Source organism: Myiozetetes cayanensis, unplaced genomic scaffold (assembly GCF_022539395.1).
Source record: "Myiozetetes cayanensis isolate MyiCay16 unplaced genomic scaffold, myiCay2020 scf62, whole genome shotgun sequence".
In the NCBI taxonomy this organism is placed as follows: domain Eukaryota; kingdom Metazoa; phylum Chordata; class Aves; order Passeriformes; family Tyrannidae; genus Myiozetetes; species Myiozetetes cayanensis.
Window position 1 is genome coordinate 198,430 of NW_026087876.1, and position 20,025 is coordinate 218,454.

The window sequence follows — 20,025 nt, forward strand, 5'->3', positions numbered from 1 at the left end:
GGTCCGAGGCGGGGGTGCCCCGGGGAGGGGTTGGGGATCCCAAGCGAGGGGGCGGCGGGGCTGTCCCGGGCTGGAGCCTCCCCCGGCCCGGCGCCTCCCCCCGCCCCCCCGCGCCGGGCGGAGCCGGAGCCGAGCGGAGCCGGTGCCGGGGCGGCTCATTGCGGCGCGGCGCGGCGGCAGCATGGCCACCACCGTGCCCTGCACCCGCTTCACCGACGAGTACCAGCTCTACGAGGAGATCGGCAAGTAAGGGCGGCGGCCCCGGCCCCGGTCCCGGCCCCGGGAAGCGGCGGGGGCGGGGGGCGCTGCCCGGGGCTCGGGACGCCGCTCGGTGCAGACGTGACGCATCCCCTCCTCTTCCCCCGCCGGGATGGGACACCCAGGACCGGCCCCGCCCCCCGGGACCGGCCCCCCCCCCCGGGACCGGCCCTGCCCAGCCACCCCCCACCCCATACTGCCCTCCCCCGGTATTGGCCCTGCCTCCCCCGGCCCCCTTATACCGCCCCCTCCGAGGGCCTTAACAGCCCCCAGCGGCCCGGACCCCTCAGCTCCTCTGGGTCCCCGCGTCCCCATAGTGCCCCCCAGTCCCTGCAACCCCTTATTCCCCAAGGATGCCCCCATCCTTATGGACCCCCATCCTTACAAGACTCCCTTGATCTGTCCTCATTTGCTCACCCCAGACCCCCTCCAATCCCTCCCGATCCCCCCAGTCCTCAGTCATCTGTCCCTACACCCCCCCTAAACTCCCCAGTCCTTATAGCCCTTGACCCTACAGACCCTCCATCCTTACAGACCCCCCTCCCTGCATCGCCCCTTAACCCCCTCAATCCTCACAGATCCCCTGGCACTCCCAGTTCTGCCCCTGGCTCCTACAGACCCTCCAGTCCTTAGAGCCCCGCCTTGCTCCTCTAGACCCACCATCCTCCCCAACCCTGGCGCATCCCCACATATTCCCCCCCCCCAGTCTTTATGGACCCTCCATGACTCCATATCCCCTGGTTCTTATAGACCCCATCTCCCCAGACTCCCTCAAAGCCCCTACCAAACCCCATTCCCCCCCAGCCCTTATAGCCCCCGTGGTCCTTGCAGCCCTCCCAAACCCTCTGGACTCCCCCAGCAGACACCCCGCTCCCTGATTCTCACAGCCCCCCTGTTCCCTATAGACACCTCTTGTTCTCCAGACCATCCTTGAGACTTTAGAGGCACCCCCTCCTTCAGGACCCCCTTGCCCCCCAACCCCAGGGATGTCCCCATTGCTCCACCCCCCCATCTCCATAGACCCTCCATCTCCATTGACCCCCATCCCTCTCCCCTCTGGTCCTTACAGACCGTCCTCCTTCCCCAGCCCCCATTAGACCAGATCCCTTTGGGCCTTATATAACTCCCCAAATCTGCTCCCTCTCTGGGTCCTTACAGACTCCAGCCCTCCTGGCCCCCCTGGGCCTTAAAGACTCCCAGGCCCCCTCTGTCCCTTTGGATCTTTCCAACCCCCTTTGCCCCCCCCCAGCATCATGACCCCCCCTTTGGTGGGTGTTGTGGGGAGCTGAAGAGGAGCTGATTTGGGAGGGGGGGGGCTTGTTTGTCCCCAGGGCCATGGGGGATGCAGATTTCCCCCCGATCTATGGGCAGGGGCTTGAGGGGGGGTAAAACAGGGCGGGGGAGGGTCAAATCTCTCTGAGGGGTGCATCCCCCTGCCCCCATATAGGGGGAACATTTTGCAGAGGTGGCTGTGGTCCCTTTGGGGGTTCCCAGGGTGGGAACATGGTGCCATCGGGGGCTGTTCCCTCGCTCTGCCCAAAATCCAGCCCGTCCTGGTTGCCATGGAAATACAGTCCTGTTCCCCCCCTCCCATCTCTCAGTGTCACCCGCCAGCCACCGCGCATGTGTCCCCCCCCCTCCAGGACTGGGGGGACATTGCTCTGGTCGGGGGGAAAACTGAGGCACCCCAGGGGTTGGCACCCACCATGTCCCCTGTCCTGGGGGCCACATGGAGAGGGGACAGGGAGACAGGGATGCCAGGCCCTGATGATCCCCCCTTTTCCTCCAGTGGTGAGAGGGTCCCCACTGTCCATGCCAGCACGGGACCCTCGGCATGGGGACATGGGGCAGTGGCAGGGGATGGCCAGGCCCTCCCCCCTTCCCAGGGCACGCGTGTTCCCCACAGGACCCTTTCCATGGCAGGGTCAGGGCGCTGCTGTGCTCAGCTGTGTCCCCAGCCTGGTGTGGGGATCCCCCTGTGGACCCCGACGCTGCCCTTAACCCCCCGGGGGAGAGGACCCTGTCAGGCAGGGGACAGGCAGGGGACAGGCAGGGACATGGGTCCTGGGAGGGGGAGAGGTGCTGTTGCAGGGACTGTGGATGCCGCTGCCTGGTGTGGGCACGGCCACGCTGTTCCCCTCCCAGTCTGTGTCCCCGTCCCCATCCCTGTCCCCGGGGGTGTTGGTGTCTGCTAGCTCCCCTTACCCACAGCTGGGTCCTGTGCCCACCGCCACCACCATCCCCATCCCCATCCCCTGCCGCCACCACCACAGCCACTGCTGCCATCCGGGCCATCCGCTGTCCCCATGGCAACGAGCTGCCAGTGCTGGATCCTTCCCGCGACCCCCTCCACGATGCCACCCCCCGACCCTCACTGAGCCCCCTTCAGCCTCACCCCCCCAGCCTCCCCCAGCCCCCCCTCAGCGCGCCCATGGGGGGGCCCAGTGGTGTCAGGGCCCCCTCCCCTGTGTCGGGGTTCACCCCCCGGGTGCTGAGTCACGACGGGTGCAGCCCCTGGCCTTGGGTGCTGAGTCACAGGTGGGAGCCACCCCTGCCCACCCCCTACGGTGCTTTGGGGGGCACTGAGCCTGTCCCTCCCCAGGGGGGCTTTTTCGGTGGTCCGGCGCTGCGTCAAGCTCTGCACTGGCCATGAGTACGCCGCCAAGATCATCAACACCAAAAAGCTCTCAGCCAGAGGTAGGTCCCCCAGAAACCCCAGAACACCCAAGACCCTCCCAGCACCTGGGGGTACCCCTGGGCCGCCCCCAGCCCAGCCACACATATCTATGGAGATGCTCCTGGTACCTGAGATACCCCTGATGCCCATGACACCTGTGACAGCTGTGACCCCAGTGGTGCTGGTGGCACCGGGTACCAGTGAGGAGGGGGTGCTCCAGGGAGTGGGGTCTGATCCTGCCCATCCCCATTATCCCCCTACTGCATCCCCTGGGGCCCCTCAGAGCCTGGGCTGTCCCTGAGGGATATCCTGGGGTATGCAGGTGTGAGCAGACAGCGTGTGTGTGTGTGTGTGTGTGTGTGTGTGTGTGTGTAGAGGTGTGGGTGTGTCAGGGGTGTATGTGTGTGTACAGGGGTGGGGGTGGGTGTGTGTGTGCACAGGTGTGAGCTCTGTGTGTGCGTGTGCATGTGCACAGGTGTGAGCTCTGTGCATGTGTGTGTACAGGGGTGTGGGTGTGTTTGTACAGGTGTGTGTGTGCAGAGGTGTGAGCTCTGTGCACACAGGTGTGCGTGATGTGTGTGCACAGGTGTGTGTGTGATGGTGGGTGTGTGCACATGGGAGCAGTGGAGGGTATCTGAGTGTGTGTGCACAGGGCTGTGTTCACAGTGTGTGCCCATGTACAGGTTTGTGTGTTCATGGACTATGTGTACACACGTGTGTGTGCACACCTGTGAGCAGGGGGTGCCTGTGTGTGTGTGTAGAGGTGTGTCCTTGGTGTGCACCCATGTGTGAGCGGGTAGTGTGTCAGTGGGGCTGCAGGGGGTGTGTGGGGGATGTGTACGCACAGGGGTGGGCACATGTGTGTTGTACACCTCTGAGCAGGGCAGGTGCCTGTTGGGTGTGGTGGGGTGTGCACACAGCTCAGTGGGGGATGTGCAGGTGTGGGATGTGTGACAGTGTGCAGGGGTGTAGGTGTTTGGGGGGTGCACCTGGGTGAGAGGCAGCGTCCAGTGGCACAGGGGGTGCGTGTGTGTGCTCTGTGTGTGTGTCTGTGGCCAGGGCTGGGTGCACAGGTGTGAGCAGTGAGTGCAGGGCAGTGCCCACAGTGTGTGTGTGGACTGTGTGAACCGTGTGTGTTCACACACATGTGTGCAGGGGGGGGTGAGCAGGTGCACACACCTGTCCATGTATCTGTGTTCCCTCGTGTACAGACACACCCAGAGGTGCAGCTGCACACACAGGTACAGGTGTGCGCTCAAACAGTGGCCAGTGCAGTCACACACGTGTGCAGTCACACAGAGGCACAGCTGCATGGATGTTCAGTTGCACACACAGGTACCTCCACACACGTGGATACAGCTGCACAGCCCAGTACACACCCACAGACCAAGGCGCAGCGATGCACGTGGGTGCAGCCACACGCACGTGTACACCTGTGCACGCAGGTGCGACCGCACGGCTGTACAACTGCACACGTGGGCACACACGGGAACACAGACACACACAGGCACACCCACACGTGTGCACAGCTGCAGGTGCTACCCCCACCTGGACACAGGCACCCCCACACACCTGCACACCTGTCACACCTATGTCTGCCACACACCTGCACACCCCCACACACATACAGCCACAGGGGCTTGCCCACGTGTGCACTCTCATCCACACGTGTGTACCTGCGTTCACACACACACACACACGAGGACAGCTGCATAAACATACACACACACACACCTGTGCGTGCCGTGCTCACCTGCACACGCGTGTGCGTGCCCATGTACACATGGGCACACCTGCACATACTTCCACACGTGCACACCCAGGCACACATGCACACGCCCACAGGTGCACACTCACACCCCTGGCCCCTGTGCACACCTGCACACACGCACAGAGCCACGTGCACTCCCACGGCGACACCTGTGGCTCCTCTCCCTGAGGCCGGGCCGGGGACAGGTGCCTGGGGCAGGGGGTGCTGGGGGCAGGGCAGGTGCCCCCTGACCCCTGCCCCCCCCAGACCACCAGAAGCTGGAGCGTGAGGCACGCATCTGCCGGCTGCTCAAGCACTCCAACATCGGTGAGTAACCTGGGGACACCTGGGGACACCCAGGGTGCTGGGGACCATCCAGGGACATGCTGGGTGCCACCACGGGGTTGTGCCACCCTGGGAACATGTGGAGTCCTGTGGGTTGCCACTCAGGGACACCCTCAATGACACACCGGGGACACACGCTGGGTGTCCCCCTGGGGACATGTGGGGTCTCACCCCTGAGGTTGTGCTGGTGCCACTGCTGGAACACTCTGGGTGTGGGTGTGTGGGCTGCGTGTGACACTGACACGTGTGTGCCACTCACAGTGTTTTGGAGGGAGGCTGGGGATGGCTTTGGGAACTGAGACTGAGCCTGTCCCTGTCCCCGTCTGGTCCCCACAGTGCGGCTCCACGACAGTATCTCTGAGGAGGGTTTCCATTACCTCGTCTTTGACCTGTGAGTGTGGCTGGGGGGTCCCGGGAGTCCTGGGGTGTCCCCGGAGTCCTGTGGTGACACGGTGCCTGGCTGTGTTTCAGGGTGACAGGTGGTGAGCTCTTTGAGGACATTGTGGCGAGGGAGTACTACAGCGAGGCCGATGCCAGGTGAGCCCCTCACCCCTCCCGACCCCCGGACACCCCCACAGCCCTCCAGTGCCCCCACCCCGGGAGGCTCAGGGATGGGGCAGCTCCAGCAAGGCAGGCAGGGGACACCCAGTGGGAGGGGGCATGCCCCCCCCACCTTCCCACTATTGTAATGACTCCACCGGCTCTGTCCTGCTGCTGGGTGGGGCTCCCCCCTGTCCCACTCCCCCCCCACTGCTCTCCCCTCCGCCGCTGAGGCCTGGCACTGTCATGACCTGTGCTGGGGGGGCTGGTGGCGGGTGGGGGCCCCCAGGGCCCCCTGGTGCCGTCCCCAGCCCCCAGTGCCCTGTGTGCCACCGTGTGCCTATCCCCGTGGTCTCTGGGCTTTCACAACATTGTTTCTCCCCCTCTCTCGTTCCCCCCATCTCCGACCCCCACCCCCGTCCCACCTTGTGCCCCCACCTCCTCCATCCATCCCCTCATCCCTCTGTCCCTTCCGTCTCCCATCACATGTCGCTCGGGCTCTGTGCGTGTCCGTGTGTCCATCCGTGTGTCCATTTGTCCTTCCCACCGCTGCCCTCTGCTCGCTGCTCCCCACACGGCACCCCCTGCCCTCTGTTTTGCCTCCTACAACTCCCCTGCCACCCAAACTGCCCTTGTTTTCCTCCCATCCCCCTCTCCTGCCCTCCTCTCCCACCCCTTTACCCACAACTTGCTCCCACCCCCTGACTTTCCTTCTTGCCTCCTACCCCCTTTACCTCATCCTGACCCCCCCCTACTGCCCCTTCTCCCAACCTTTACCCCTCCATCCTGCACCCCCTGATCCCTTTGCCCCATCTTGCCCTCCCTTTATCCTCATCCTACCACCCCCTCCCACACCTTTACCCACAATCTGCCTCCTGCCCCCTGCCTCTCCCACTCCCACCCCCAACCCCCATCCTGTCCTCCCAACCCTCTGCCTCTCCATCCTGCCGCCCCATCCCGACCCCCACGCCCCCATCCTGCCCACCTCCCACCCTCTTTGCCCCATCCTGCCCCCATCCTGCCCCCTCTCCCAACCCTAACCCTCCATCCTGCCCCTCCCCGCCCCTGCCCCGCCCCCGTTCTGTTTTGCAGTCACTGTGTCCATGAGCTCTTTGCCCGCGTTCCTCCCACCCATCACTTTGCCCCTGAGCAGAGGGAGCCGCAGGTCAGTATCTGGGGGCCGGAGGCCGTGCCCCTGCGCTGCCCCCGCCCGCCGCAGCCCCCGCTTCCCAGCCCCTGCTCCGCTCGCAAGGACCCAGCTGTGGGGCTCTCTCCTCACTCTTTTTCTCCCCACCCCCTTTTTTATCCCCCCCTCTCAGGGAGGTTGCCCCCCAATGACCTTGCTCCCCCAGCTGGGTGGGACCCCTCCCCTTCACCCCCATTTCAGGCTCTCATTCCCCGCTCCTTCCCTCTTTCTTTCTTGTCTCGTCTCCATCTGCCCCCCCCATACCCCCTGTCCCTCCCCCGTGAGTCCTGTCTGGGGGACCCTGGCGTCCGGGTGGCAGCAGGGATGGGGAGGCCCCCATGGGAGGCAGGGGTGGGACACAAAAGCACCACTGGGGTGACTCCCCGTGGCTCTGTGCCAAGATAGGAGCTCACCTGGTGGGCACTGAGAGGTGACCCCTGGACAGTGACTTCCCCTGAGAGATGAACCCCCAGCCACTGATGATCCCCAGGCAGTGACCCACCCAGGCAGTGATGCCCCCAGGAGTGATTCTGCAGGGGTGATAACTCTGGGGTGACCCCCCAAGCAGTAACCCCCCCAGGGGTGACTCCCATGGAATGACCCCCGAACAGTGACCCACCCCAGCTCAATGACCCCCTGAAGTGAAACCCCTCCTGGTGACTCCTCCAGGCAGTGATCCCCCAGGAGTGACCCTCCCCCCAGGAGTGAGCCCCTGGCAGGGGTACGGGGGGTGCATTTTGCACCCCCCAATCTAAAGTTACCACTTGTTTCCATCAGCTCCCCCTGGGGTGCAGGGGGACCCCAGCAGTGGGGCAGGGGGCCACTTTGGGGGTGCAGGTCCCAGGCAGGGGGTGTGGGAGATGAGGGAGCAGCACACCCCTGACCCCCCCCGTTTGCATGCAGCCACTGCATCCAGCAGATCCTGGAGGCTGTCCTGCACTGTCACCAGATGGGGGTGGTCCACAGGGACCTCAAGGTAAGTGTGTCCCCCCAGATCCCCATCTGTCCCTCTGCCCCTCTCCCCCAGCCCAGCTCTCAGGGTCCCCACAGCATGGGGTGGGCCCTGGCTCAGTGGGTCCTGGGGGTCACTGAGATCCCGCTGGGGTTGGAGGATCCCCCCTGCTCTGAGCACCCCCAGCTGCCATCTCCCTTTTCTGGGGGTGTACATGGCCCCCTCAGTCATGGCACAGTCCTGCACTGCTGGGGGGCTCCCTGTGAGCCCCCTGCTTGTTATGGCCTTGGTGGGGGGAGTGAGCTGGCTGGGGGTAGGGGTGAGGTCAGGACAGGACACGGGATGGTGGGTGGGATACCAGGGTTGGGATGGTGGGATGCTAGAGGATGGTGGGATATGGAGGGATGGAGGGGTGGGATACATGAGGATACTGAGATGAGGCAAGGGGGACATGGGGTGACCCTGAGCTGGCCGTGGGGCTGTGCCAGCCGGCACCCTGGGCCAGTGGTGGAGGGTACCTGCAGGCACACAGCACACAGCTGGCAAACGGGCAGGACATGTTCAATGGCAGCTGCAAAGCCCTTCTGCTTCTCCCGTCCCTCCTCTCCCTCCCCACCCGTGCCTGTGCCTGGTGCTGCCTGTGCCTGGTGCCCACACAGCCGGAGAACCTGCTCCTGGCCAGCAAGTGCAAAGGGGCGGCGGTGAAGCTGGCAGACTTTGGCCTCGCCATTGAGGTGCAGGGGGATCAGCAGGCCTGGTTTGGTGAGTGCCACTGCCCCCTATTCCCCCCCGCAGCCCCGGCCTATTCCCAACGTGTCCTGCTCACCGTGTCCCTTCCCTGTGCCCGCCATGTCCCTTCCTTGGCCACCATGTCTCTGCCCACCCCTGCCCTGTCCCTGTCCCTGTCCCGTGTCCACTGAGTCCCTGCCGTGTTGCCACTGCATTTTGCCGTGCCCACAAGACACAGCACTGTGACAGCTCCTGAGAAGAAATTACTCTACCATGGCTGAAACCAGGACACCACCACGGCCCTGGCACATACCTGCCATGTCTGTGTGCCCACAGCATCCTGCCCCGTGCCGACCACATCCTCCCATGCCCAGCACATCCCTGCCCCATGCCCGTGTCCCAGTCTTGTGCCCACCGTGTCCTGCCCTGTGCCCGCCCTGGCTCACCCGTCTCTCTGTGCCCATGGCAGGATTCGCAGGCACGCCCGGCTACCTGTCCCCCGAGGTCCTGCGCAAAGAGGCCTACGGCAAACCTGTGGACATCTGGGCATGCGGTAAGAGCCCGTCCCTGTCCCAGTCCCTGCCCAGTCCCTGCCCCATCCCATCCTAACCCCTGCCCCATCCCTGCCCAATCTCTGCCTGGTCTCGTTGTGATTCCACCACAGTCCCATTCTGGTCCCTTCCTGGATCCATTCTAGTCTCATCCCATTCCCATCCCAGTCTCACCCTGTTTCCCATCCCAGTTCTATGCTGGTCCCATCCCAGTTCCTGTCAGCTCTGTCCCAGTCCCCATCCCATGGCCATCCTGTGCCCTGTGCCCCAGCTGTGCCGCACTCTCCTGGCTGGTGCCATCCTGGCAGCACAGGGACAGGCCATGCTGGGATCATAGGGACACCACAGGGCCAGGGGGTGGCTGGGGGTTCCTGCAGCCCCCTGACCCTGCTCTCCCTGGCCCAGGGGTCATCCTGTACATCCTGCTGGTGGGCTACCCACCGTTCTGGGACGAGGACCAGCACAAACTCTACCAACAGATCAAGGCCGGGGCCTATGACGTAAGTTCCCAGTACCAGGACCCGCCATGCTGTGACAGCCCCCGTTAACTCCAGAGCCTACCGAGGGATGCCACAGCTAATCCCAGCAGGCAGGAGCTGGGAAAATGGCTTTGGGCCACACCTTTGGTGGCTGGCTGGGGACGTGTGGACGCAGAGGAACATGACTGCCATGGGGCTGCCCCTCCAGAGCTGTCAACCCCCTGTGTCCCTGTTTCCCACCAGTTCCCTTCGCCCGAGTGGGACACGGTCACCCCTGAAGCAAAAAACCTCATCAACCAGATGCTGACCATCAACCCCGCCAAGCGCATCACAGCTCACGAGGCCCTCAAGCACCCGTGGGTCTGCGTAAGTGTCACGTGTCCCCCACCGTGTCCCTCAGGCCCAGTGGCCGCCACCACCTGGTGCTGACCCTGCTGTTCCCCACAGCAACGCTCCACCGTGGCCTCGATGATGCACAGGCAGGAAACAGTGGAGTGCCTGAAAAAGTTCAACGCCCGGAGGAAGCTCAAGGTGAGGGGGTGAGGTGTGGGCTGGGGATGGCGCTTGTCCCCCTGGCACCACCCTGCCTCTCCGTGGGGCTCTGCTGTGGGACCCTGCCCAGCCTGCTGTGGGACCTCTGCCCTGCCCACTGCGAGACCCTACCCACTGCGGGGCCCTGCCCTGTCCACTGTGGGATCAGCTCTATATCCTGGCCGTGCCCACTGCTCTGCCATGGGCTGTGGTCCCATCCCAGTGACACCCAGTGTGGCATGGTCCCATCCTGCCCCTGCCCAGTACGTGTCCCCATGCCATGATTCTAGCCTACCCCTCCTCGTGCTGCCCCCTTGTCCTGCACCCTCCATCCCACTGCCCAGTCCCATGGCTCCATCCTGCCCCCTCCTGCAGCCCCCTCTCACACTTCTCAGTCCCATGGGCCCCACACTGCACCCCCCATCCCATCCCCCCTGATCTGGGACCCCACATGCCATCACCCCACTTCCCCCCCCCGCTCCACTCTGCCTGTCCAACTCCCTGCTCCCAGGACCCCATCCTGCCCTGTCTCACCCCCATGCCCCCTCCCCTCACTGTGCCCCTTCCCACAGGGCGCCATCCTCACCACTATGTTGGCCACCAGGAACTTCTCAGGTAAGGGGGGGCACCTGCTGGCCGGGGGGGGCCAGGGGCCACAGCACCCCTGCCCACAGCTCCCCCCCAGGCTGGTGCCCCCCTCTCTCTGTCGCTGTCTTTCTCTCTTTCTCCCCTTCCCCCCCTTAACCCCCCCATTTTTTCCCCATCGGCAAGGACGGGGCGTGTGGTAGCCAAGGTGGGGGCAGGACCTGGCCCCCCCTGCCCCACACACGCAGCAGCAGGTAGTGCCCGGTCCCCGTGTGTCCCCCCCCACTCCGGTGGCTGGTGGGGGGGCGACACGGGGAGGGGGACGGAGCATCCCCAGCCACTCCAGGCCTGAGGCCAGGGTGATGGGCACCCCAAGAGTTGTTATTGGGGGGGTGGAAGTTGGGGGTCCCAGCTGCAGCCCCCCCAGCCCCCTAACAGGAGCTCTGCTCCCTCTCTCTCTCTCTCGTGGCCCGCAGTGGGCAGACAGACCACCGCTCCTCCGACCATGTCGGCGGCCGCCGCCGGGGCCCCCCTGGGGCTGGTGGAACAAGGTAGACGCATCCGCAAAGGGCCCCCCCGGCCCCCCTGGCCCTGCTTGGTCTCTGTGTGTCCCCAGATCCTTCATCCCCACGTCCCCCTCTTCTCCCAACCATCCTTTTCCCTGCCTCCCCCTCCCCAACAGGTTTCGGGTGCCCTCCTCGGAAATCGGAGCGCATGCATGGCCCCCCTGCACTGCCCCCCTCAACCTCACAGCCTCTCCCCTCTCCACTGTGAAATGCTACTGTCCCCCCTGCTGATGCCCCAAACTGGCCCCGGGGTGGGTGTCTGCCCCAGCTCCCATCTCATGGAGGGGTCTACTGGGTTCTTGTGCCCTGGCCAGTGGTCCCTGAAGGAGCACATGCTGCGGTGGCATCTCCAGGGTCCCCACCTGGGCCAGCAACAGGGAGTTGGGGGCAGGGGGATAATTTTAGGGTATCCCCCCCGCCACTGCTTCCACCCCATGGCACTGCTCCCCCTATGCACACAGTGGGGGCACACCAGTGCATGGAGGGGGGCAAACTGGCTGCATGTCCCATGTCCCCCTGTGTCCCCACCCTGCATGTCCCCCACTCGCATGTGCCGGCTCCCCCCCGCATGTGACTCCCCCAGCATGTGGCCACCCCCCACCCCAGCTTCGAGAGCTGCAGCCAGTGTTTGTGGCACCGTGAAACACTCGGCGGGTCTTAAACCACACTCCCCTGAAGGGCTACCTCTGGCCCCCCTGCCAGGGGTCCCCTCTGGCCCCCCCCAGTTTGGCTCTGGTTTAAAACCCCACCTCTCAGCGCCCGCCTGCTTTCAGAGGAGGGACCAGGACCCTTGGGGACACCCTGCCAGGGACCCCTGGGGGGACACAGGTCCATGAGGGGAGGGATGGGGTGTCCCCTCCTCCCCTCATATGCTCCCCCCTTGGGTTCTGATTGGTGCCACCCCGCTGTCACTGGACTTGTCACCGCACAGCCCCCTCTAACCTGTGAGACAACCGGGGGGGTCCCCAAGCTTGGAGGAGCTACGAGGATACTCAAGGTGATGCTCCACACCCCCTCATAGCCACTTTTGGCGCCCATGTCCCCGGCCTCCCCAACCAGACCATGGCCAGAGATCGTGGTAGCAGTGACAGATGCTCATCCCTGCGCCCGTCCTTGTCCCCCTCCAGGGAGACATGGGGGGGCACAGGTGGCTGTGTTCCCCCCACACACCCCGAACTCAACTCATCTTTTTTTATATTCTTTTTTTTATGTTTTTCCCCTTTTCCTCCTTTTCCCCCATTTCTCTCTTGCCCTCCTCCCCCTCCTCTCTCTCGCTTTCCTCTCTGCATTTCTCTAAGGTAAGCCAGTCCTGCACCCCCCCACGGGGGCCACCAGGATGGGGACCCTCCCCATGTTGGGGACACCCCCTTCCTCCAGTCTAGGGACCCACCAAGTTTGGGGACCCCCCCCTAGGATGGGGACATTGCACCTGGATGGAGATCCCCAGAGGTTGAGGACACCCCTCCCATGATGGGGACAACTTTCCTCCCCCCCCCATAGTTGGGGACCCCCCTGGAGTTTGGGAACCTTCCCTTAGGAGGGGGTCACCCACCAGGATAGGGAAAACCCCCCAAGGTAGGGGACACCCCTCCCTGAATGGGGACACTCCCTTCCCCCAGGATGGGGACCTCTCTGAGGTTGGGGACACCCCTCCCAGCATGGGGACTCCCCCAAGGTAGGGGGCACCCCTCCCTGAATGGGGACACTCCCTTCGCCCAGGATGGGGACCTCCCTGAGGTTGGGGACACCCCTCCCAGCATGGGGACTCCCCCCAGGATGGGAACACCCCCAGGATGGGGACACCCTCGTCCTAGCATGTCCCCCCCCTCCCCAACACGGGGGTGGCAAGTGCTGCCAGCACCCAGGGTGGGATCAGGTTGGATGGCCGGAAGGGTCTGGGTTTGGGGGGACAAAGGTGTCCCTTGTCCCAGGGGGGCAGCACTGACACTCTCTCCCCCCGCAGCAGCTAAGAGCTTACTGAACAAGAAGGCGGATGGCGTGAAGGTGAGGGGCCAGCGGGGGGGCTGGGGTGGGCTGCTCCCCCCATGGCACTGAGCCCCCCCTATTTCTCCTCTCCAGCCCCAGACCAACAGCACCAAAGGCAGTGCCGGTGTCACCAGCCCCAAGGGGACCCTCCCACCTGCCGCCTTGGTAGGTGCCCCCCACGCTGCACCCCCCCGGACTCCCCATCCTACTGGATCCATCCCACCAGCCCATCCCATCCATCACCATGCGCGCCCCCTGCCCAGCTGTTCCCGGGGGCGCTGGGGAGGGAGGTGTCCCGAGGACGGAGAGGGGTGTGCAGGACATGGGCACGGGGTGACCCCGCTGCACGGACAAGGTGGGTGAAGGGTGCGGGCACATGGACAGCTCCGTGTCCTCCCCAGGGGACAGTGACATGGGTGCAGGACACGGTCACATGGGTGCTCCACCATGGGGACAAGGTAGGTGCAGGAAACAGGTGCAGAGGCACTCCTGCCATGGGGACAGCAAGAGGGGTTCAGGGCACAGGCATGTGGATGCTCCACCCTGGGGACAAGGTGGGTGCAGAGTACAGGCACAGACGCCCGTAATGGGGACAGCTGCATGCAGGACATGGGCAGAAGGATCCCAGTGACTCAGTGACGAGGTGGGCCAAGGGTATGGCCGTGGATGCTCCGCTTGTGCGGGTGGCAAGGTGGGTACAGGGTCCAGGCACAGGGACGGGGGTGCTGACCGTGAGCCTGTGGGTGAGGTAAGTGCAGGATCTGGGCACAGGGCTGCCCAGCTGGCACAGGGAGTGCAGGACGGAGGGAAAGGGGGGCACATCTGGAGCAGCAGGTGCAGGATGCGGGGGTGCTCTGGTGATGCCAACAGCAAGGTGAGTGCAGGATGGGGGCACAGGGGTGCCCATGGTGACCTGGGTGTCACGGAGAGCGCAGCATAAGGGTGGAGGGATGGTACTACAAAGGCAGGATACGTGCAAGGCAAAGCCCAGCTGGCACAGAGTGCTTGACAACGGTGAAGGGGTGTCCAGCTGGTCAGTGAGTGCTAGATACTGGGAAAGGGATGCACACCCCACTCAGGGTGAGTTGCAGGCAGTGGGATGATAGGGATGATGGATGTTTGGGATGCTGGCTGCGGGATGGTCAAGATGAAACCTGAGGAATGCTTGGGATGCATGCAGTGGTATGGTTGGGATGCAGGCACAGGGATGGTCTAGATGCAAGCTGAGGGATGCTCAGGGATGCAGGCAGCAGGATGGTTGTGATGCAGGCACGGGGGTGCTCAGGGTGCGGGCAGTGAGAGTCTCAGATGCATGGTGAGTGCAGCCCCTGGGCACCGGGATGCAGGACATGGGCACGGAGCTGCCCCCCAGCCCAGCCCATCCCCTCGGCCTCTCACTGCGTCTTTCCCCACCTCTCTGCCCCCCCTTCTCCCCTTTTCTCCCCTTTCCACGTCTGTGAATTAAACCATTTGGCTTTGCTGGACTAATGACTCTCTGCTTCTCTTCCCCCCTCTGCCCTTCCCAAATCTGGTCTGGGTCTCTCCTCGCCCCTGTCCACGTGCTGCTCGCTTCGTCGTCCTCCCTCGTTGTTCCCCCTCTGGGCTCTTGCTTCCCCCCCGCCTCTGTCTCTCCCCCTTCTCCCGCAGGAGCCTCAAACTACTGTAATTCATAACCCTGCAGACGGCATCAAGGTATCGCTGCCCCCGCCGTCCCCAGGGCTGGGGGTCCCCGCTTTCCGCCTCCATCCTCCCCCAGCATCAGCCATGGCACGGGGCGGGGGGTGACGTGGATGAGGAGTGCACACGGGGCGCGGTGACAGAGGGGTCCCCCCACGGTGTCTGCCATTGTTGGGGTCCCGCGAAGCCCCAGCTGGGCTCGTCCCCCCTCCCCGTCCCCCCAAGGCCAGGTCTGACCCCCCTGTTTGTGTCTCCCCCCCACCGCCGCCGTCCCGCGGGCAGGAGTCATCCGACAGCACCAACACCACCATCGAGGATGAGGACACCAAAGGTGACGGGCGCTGGGGGCGGTGGGGATGCACCGGGATGCACTGGGAGGGAGACGGGATGCACTGGGGTGCTAGGATGCATTGAGTTGCACTGGAATGGCACTGGGATGCACTGGGAGTGTCTTGGAATGCACTGGGGTGGTGCTAGAATGGCACCAGTATTGCATTGGGGTGCACTGGAATGGTACTGGGAGGAACCGGGATGGCACCAGGATGCCCTGGGATGGCACTGGGATGCACTCAAACAGTTCTGGAATGCACTTGAGTTAGCACTAGGATGCATCGCAGTGCACTGGAAGTGTGCTGGAATGCACTGGGATGGAACTGGGATGCACTGGGATGGCACTAGGATGCATTGGGGTGCACTGGAATGGAACTGGGATAGCACCAGTGTGCCTTTGGTTCACTGGGATGCATTGGGGTGGAGCTAGGTTGGCAAAGGATGCATTTGGGGTGCATTGGAATGACGCTGAGATACACTGCGACCATGCTTGGATGCACTGGGATGGCACTGGAATGCACTGGGATGGCATCAGGATGCATTGGAGTGGCACTAAGATGCATTGAGTTGCACTGGGATGAACTGGGATGGAACTGGCATGGCACCAAGATACCGTTGGTGCACTGGGATCCCACTGTGATGCACTGGGGCAGCACTGGAATGCACTGGGAGGGATCTGGGACGGCACCAGGATGCACTGGGATGGCACTAGGTTGCCCTGGAATGGCACAGGGATGGCAAAAGAATTAATTGGGTTGCACTGGGACACCACTGGGATGCACTGGGAGACAGCTGGAATGCACTGGGATGGATTTGGGGTGCACTAGGACAGAGCTGGGATGACACCAGGATGCATTGAGGTGCACTGAGATGGCACCAGGATGCACTGGGATGGAGCTCGGATGCCTCCAGGGTGCATTGGGATATCACTGGGATGCACTGGGAGCATGCTGGGATGCACTGGGGTGGTACTAGGATGCATTGGGGTGCACTGAGATGGAAATGGGATAGATTGGGACATGCTGTAATGGCACAAGGATGGACACTGGGATGCATTGGGGTGCAGTGGGATGGCGCTGGGATGGATTGGGATGCACTACAAGCACGTAGGGCCAGACTGGGATGCTCTGGAATGGGCCTGGGATGGCACTGAGGTGCATTAAGTTGCACTGAGATGGAATGGGGTAGTACTGGGATGCACTAGGGTGTACTGGAATGTCACTGGGATTCATTTGAGAAGGCACTGGGATGGACAGACTTGCACTGGGGTGATATTGGGGTGGATTGGCATACACCAGTGTGGTACTGACATGCACTGAGGTGGCAGTGGGATGCACTGGGATGATGCCGGGACATGCTAGGATGGTACCAAGAGGTGCCCTGGATAAAACCAGTCTGTATTGGGATGTACTGGGATGCACTGGAATAGCACTTAGACACAGTAGAGTGGCCAGTCTTCGCGAGCGAAGATCCGGGGAAGGTCTTTACACCTTCCAGCTTGCGCATTGGATTTTTTTAGGTGAGACACAGTGTGCGCGGAACAGAGGCCACCCTTTAATCCTAAGGTTCATCTGCTGGGGCCAAGCAAGCTTGGACGGTGGCAGCGAGGTCCTTAGGACGTAGATGGATTGCCTAGTTAAGGGTTAACGAGCTCCATGTGACACTGAAATGTAGTGGGATGTCACTGGGATAAACTGGAGTGCACTGAGTGTACCGATATGCTCTGGAGTAGTACTGGGACTTACTGGGACAGAAATGGGCTGTGTTGGAATGCACTGGAGTGGCACCTGGATGCACTAGGAGGTGACATCTGCCCTGGGACAAACTGGGATATAGTGGAGTGGCACTGAGATGCATCTGAATGACACTGGAACATTAGGGTGACACAGGAATGAACTGGGGTGCATTGGGATACAGTGGGATGGTACTAAGATTAATTGAGATGCACTGGAGTGGCAGTGGGATGCACTGGATAGAACTGGGGTGTACTGGAATGCACTAGAATGGTACTGGGATTGCAGGGGAGCAGCAGAATGGTACTGCAATGCACTGGAATGGAATTGGGGTGTATTGGGTTGCACTGGAATGATACTGGGACACAGGAGATTGGCACAGAGATACAGTGGGATGTTACTGGGGTGCACCAGGGCAAACGGGAGTGTACTGATATGACCTGGAATAGTGCAAGAACATACTGGGATGGAAGTGGGCTGGGTTAAAATGCACTGGAGTGGCACTGGGATGCACTAGGATTAAACTGGGATGACTGGTGGCGTCAGGATGAAATGAGGCATTGGAATGTAGTGGAGCAGGCTACACTGGAATGATACTGGAACATACTGGGATTGCACTGGGACACACTGGAATTCAACAGCATGATGCTGGGATGCATTGGGATGGAACTGGGCTGAACTGGAATATGCTGGAAGGGCACTGGGACGCAGTAGGTTGGTACTGGTTTGCATTGAAATGCGCTGGGATGGCTCTGAGATGTACTGGTATAAAGTGAGGTGTATTGGATGTCCTGGAATGGTACTGAGATGTAGTGGAATGGCACTGTAATGCAGTAGGATTGCACCGGGATGGAACTGGGATGTATTGGGAGGCACTGGGAGGGGATAGGATGGCACTGGGATGTATCAGAGGGCACTGGAGTAGCTCTGGAATGCACTGGCATACTCTGGGATGCAATAGGATTAGGGATGCAGTAGGACTAGGATGTGTTGGGATGCACTTGCATGGAACTGGGATGATACTGGGATGCACTGGAATGGCACTGAGACACAGTGGGATAGCACTGGGAGACACTGGTAGAGAACTGGCTGTATTGGGTTGTGCTAGAATGGCACTGGGATGTACTGGGACTTGCAGGGATAACACTGGGGTGCACTAGGAACTCCTGCGAAATGCTGAGTGGGCACTGGGATGCTTGAGCATGCTGGGAGGGTACTGGGACATGCTGGAGTGGCACTGGTGTAGCACTGAGACGTGCTGAGAGGATCATGTGGATACTCCTGTGGCAGAGCTGTGGGGGCCTTGGGAGCACAGTGGTCCCTGTCTGTCCCCAAGGTCCTTCTGTCCCCAAGGGCTGTCTGTCTGTCCTCATGGTCCCTGTGTCTGTCCCCATGGTCCGTCCCCATGGTCTGTCTGTCTGTCTCCAAGGTTTGTCTGCTCCCAAGGTCTGTCTGTCCCCGTGTCTGTCCCCATGCCTCCCCTCTATGTCCCACGTCCATCCCAACATCCCGTCCACCGCCCCCCACGGTGTCCCCGCGGGGCGGGGGCAGTGGCAGTGACAGTGACGTGCCCCCAGCCCGCAAGCAGGAGATCATCAAGATCACGGAGCAGCTCATCGAGGCCGTCAACAACGGGGACTTCGAGGCCTACGCGTGAGTGGGGCAGGCCTGGTGGGGCCGGGCCAGGTGGGGCCGGGGCCTGGTGGGGTGGGGCCTGGTGGGGCAGTGCCGGGCCGCTCTCATCTGCTCCCTGCAGGAAGATCTGCGACCCGGGGCTTACCTCCTTTGAGCCCGAGGCGCTGGGCAACCTGGTGGAAGGGATGGACTTCCACCGCTTCTACTTCGAGAACTGTGAGTGGTCGACCCACCAGTGCCACCTGCCCTGCCTGTGCTCCGCCCGTGCCCTGCCCATCCTGCCTGCCCTGCCCGCCCTCTCCGTATCCAGCCCGTCCCTGTCCGTGCTGGCTCCTTGCCTGTCTACTTCACTGGCCCTTGCCTGTTTCCTCACTCTTGCCCACTGCCTGCCTGCCCACCCTGTCCCCACCATACCCTGCTGGGCCATCCCTCCGCCTGCACCGCCACCACCCCTGCCCCTTCCCTCTCCCGCGGGCTGCCCCATCTACGCGCCCCCCCCTGCCTGTGCCCTGCCCCGCTGACCTTGGCCCCCCTGCAGTGCTCTCCAAGAACAACAAGCCGATCCACACGACCATCCTGAACCCGCACGTGCACGTCATCGGTGAGGACGCGGCCTGCATCGCCTACATCCGCCTCACCCAGTACATCGACGCGCAGGGCCGGCCCCGCACCAGCCAGTCCGAGGAGACCCGCGTGTGGCACCGCCGCGAGGGCAAGTGGCAGAACGTCCACTTCCATGGCTCGGGGGCCCCTGTCGCCCCGCTGCAGTGAAGGTGAGGGCGGGATCAGGGCGGAGGGCAGCGGGGAGCCCCGGCTGCGGCTCACCAGGCTGTCCCCGCAGAGTTCGCCGTGGCTGTCCTGGTTCCAGCCCCACGGAGACGGCGATGGGAGCCGAGGCGGCAGCCGGAGCTGCGGCCCCCCAAAGCACGCGTCCGCATGCCTGTCCCCCCCGCCCTGGCCCCTGCTCCTCCCCCTCCAGTGCCTGTGTTTGCAGAAAACAAAAAGACAAAAAAAAAAAAAAAAACGAAACGAGGAAGACAACGAAAAAAAATCAAAAAAAAAAAAGGGGGAAAACCCACCCCAATCCCAACCCCACCCACACCCCCAAACCCAACCCAGCCGCTCGGCCACAGGCGGGGCGCTGGGGGGCTAAGCCCCCCCTCTCTGCCCGTCTCTCCTGGGGGGCAGGGGGGGTCTCGGCCCCCCTCCTGGCTGTGCTTGTGGCGTGTCGCTGTTGCTGGTGGTGGATGTTGTTCTTTGGGCTCCGCTTTGCTCTGTCCTGCCCCGGCCCCTGTACATAGAGAGAGCTCTTTATTTTTGAATTCCCGCGGGGGTCCCCAGCCACGGGGGCTGCCAGGGGGGTGAGTGAGGCGAGGGGGGACACACACAGACTCTCCCCACCCCCCCAGTCCAGCCCTGCCCCTGGGGGCCCGAGGCTGATCCCAGGCACTGCTGCGCAGGGAACACGTGGGTGGCTGTGGGAGGGTCTCTCGGTCACACCCCCGTCCCCATCCC

General features: G+C 63.0%; 1 protein-coding gene across 8 annotated transcripts; it reads left to right on the forward strand.

Annotated features, from left to right (window-relative positions):
• Positions 1 to 96: 96 nt before the first annotated feature.
• CAMK2B (calcium/calmodulin dependent protein kinase II beta) lies at positions 97 to 19,545 on the forward strand. Of its 8 annotated transcripts, none has more exons than XM_050337373.1 (21): positions 97 to 246; positions 2,861 to 2,955; positions 4,953 to 5,012; positions 5,367 to 5,421; positions 5,502 to 5,567; positions 7,660 to 7,732; positions 8,368 to 8,470; positions 8,907 to 8,990; positions 9,394 to 9,488; positions 9,711 to 9,833; positions 9,915 to 9,998; positions 10,571 to 10,613; positions 11,060 to 11,134; positions 13,113 to 13,153; positions 13,229 to 13,300; positions 14,783 to 14,827; positions 15,095 to 15,143; positions 18,453 to 18,528; positions 18,632 to 18,726; positions 19,049 to 19,283; positions 19,352 to 19,545. In XM_050337373.1, exons 1-20 carry the CDS (start codon positions 182 to 184, stop codon positions 19,279 to 19,281), a joined length of 1,632 nt encoding a protein of 543 aa, XP_050193330.1. In that variant the 5' UTR covers positions 97 to 181; the 3' UTR covers positions 19,282 to 19,283; positions 19,352 to 19,545. The 8 variants fall into 8 exon arrangements, with proteins under 8 accessions (XP_050193330.1, XP_050193331.1, XP_050193332.1 ...); XM_050337374.1 differs by having other exon boundaries at positions 13,116 to 13,153; XM_050337375.1 differs by lacking the exon at positions 14,783 to 14,827.
• The last annotated feature ends 480 nt before the right edge of the window (positions 19,546 to 20,025 follow it).

Excerpts from the sequence above, each read along its gene's own strand:
- CAMK2B (XM_050337373.1), top strand. The coding sequence starts at position 182 with ATGGCCACCACCGTGCCCTGCACCCGCTTCACCGACGAGTACCAGCTC. Across the intron at positions 5,568-7,659 it reads TACAGCGAGGCCGATGCCAG|CCACTGCATCCAGCAGATCC; the intron begins GTGAGCCCCTCA and ends GTTTGCATGCAG. Across the intron at positions 8,471-8,906 it reads GGATCAGCAGGCCTGGTTTG|GATTCGCAGGCACGCCCGGC; the intron begins GTGAGTGCCACT and ends TGCCCATGGCAG.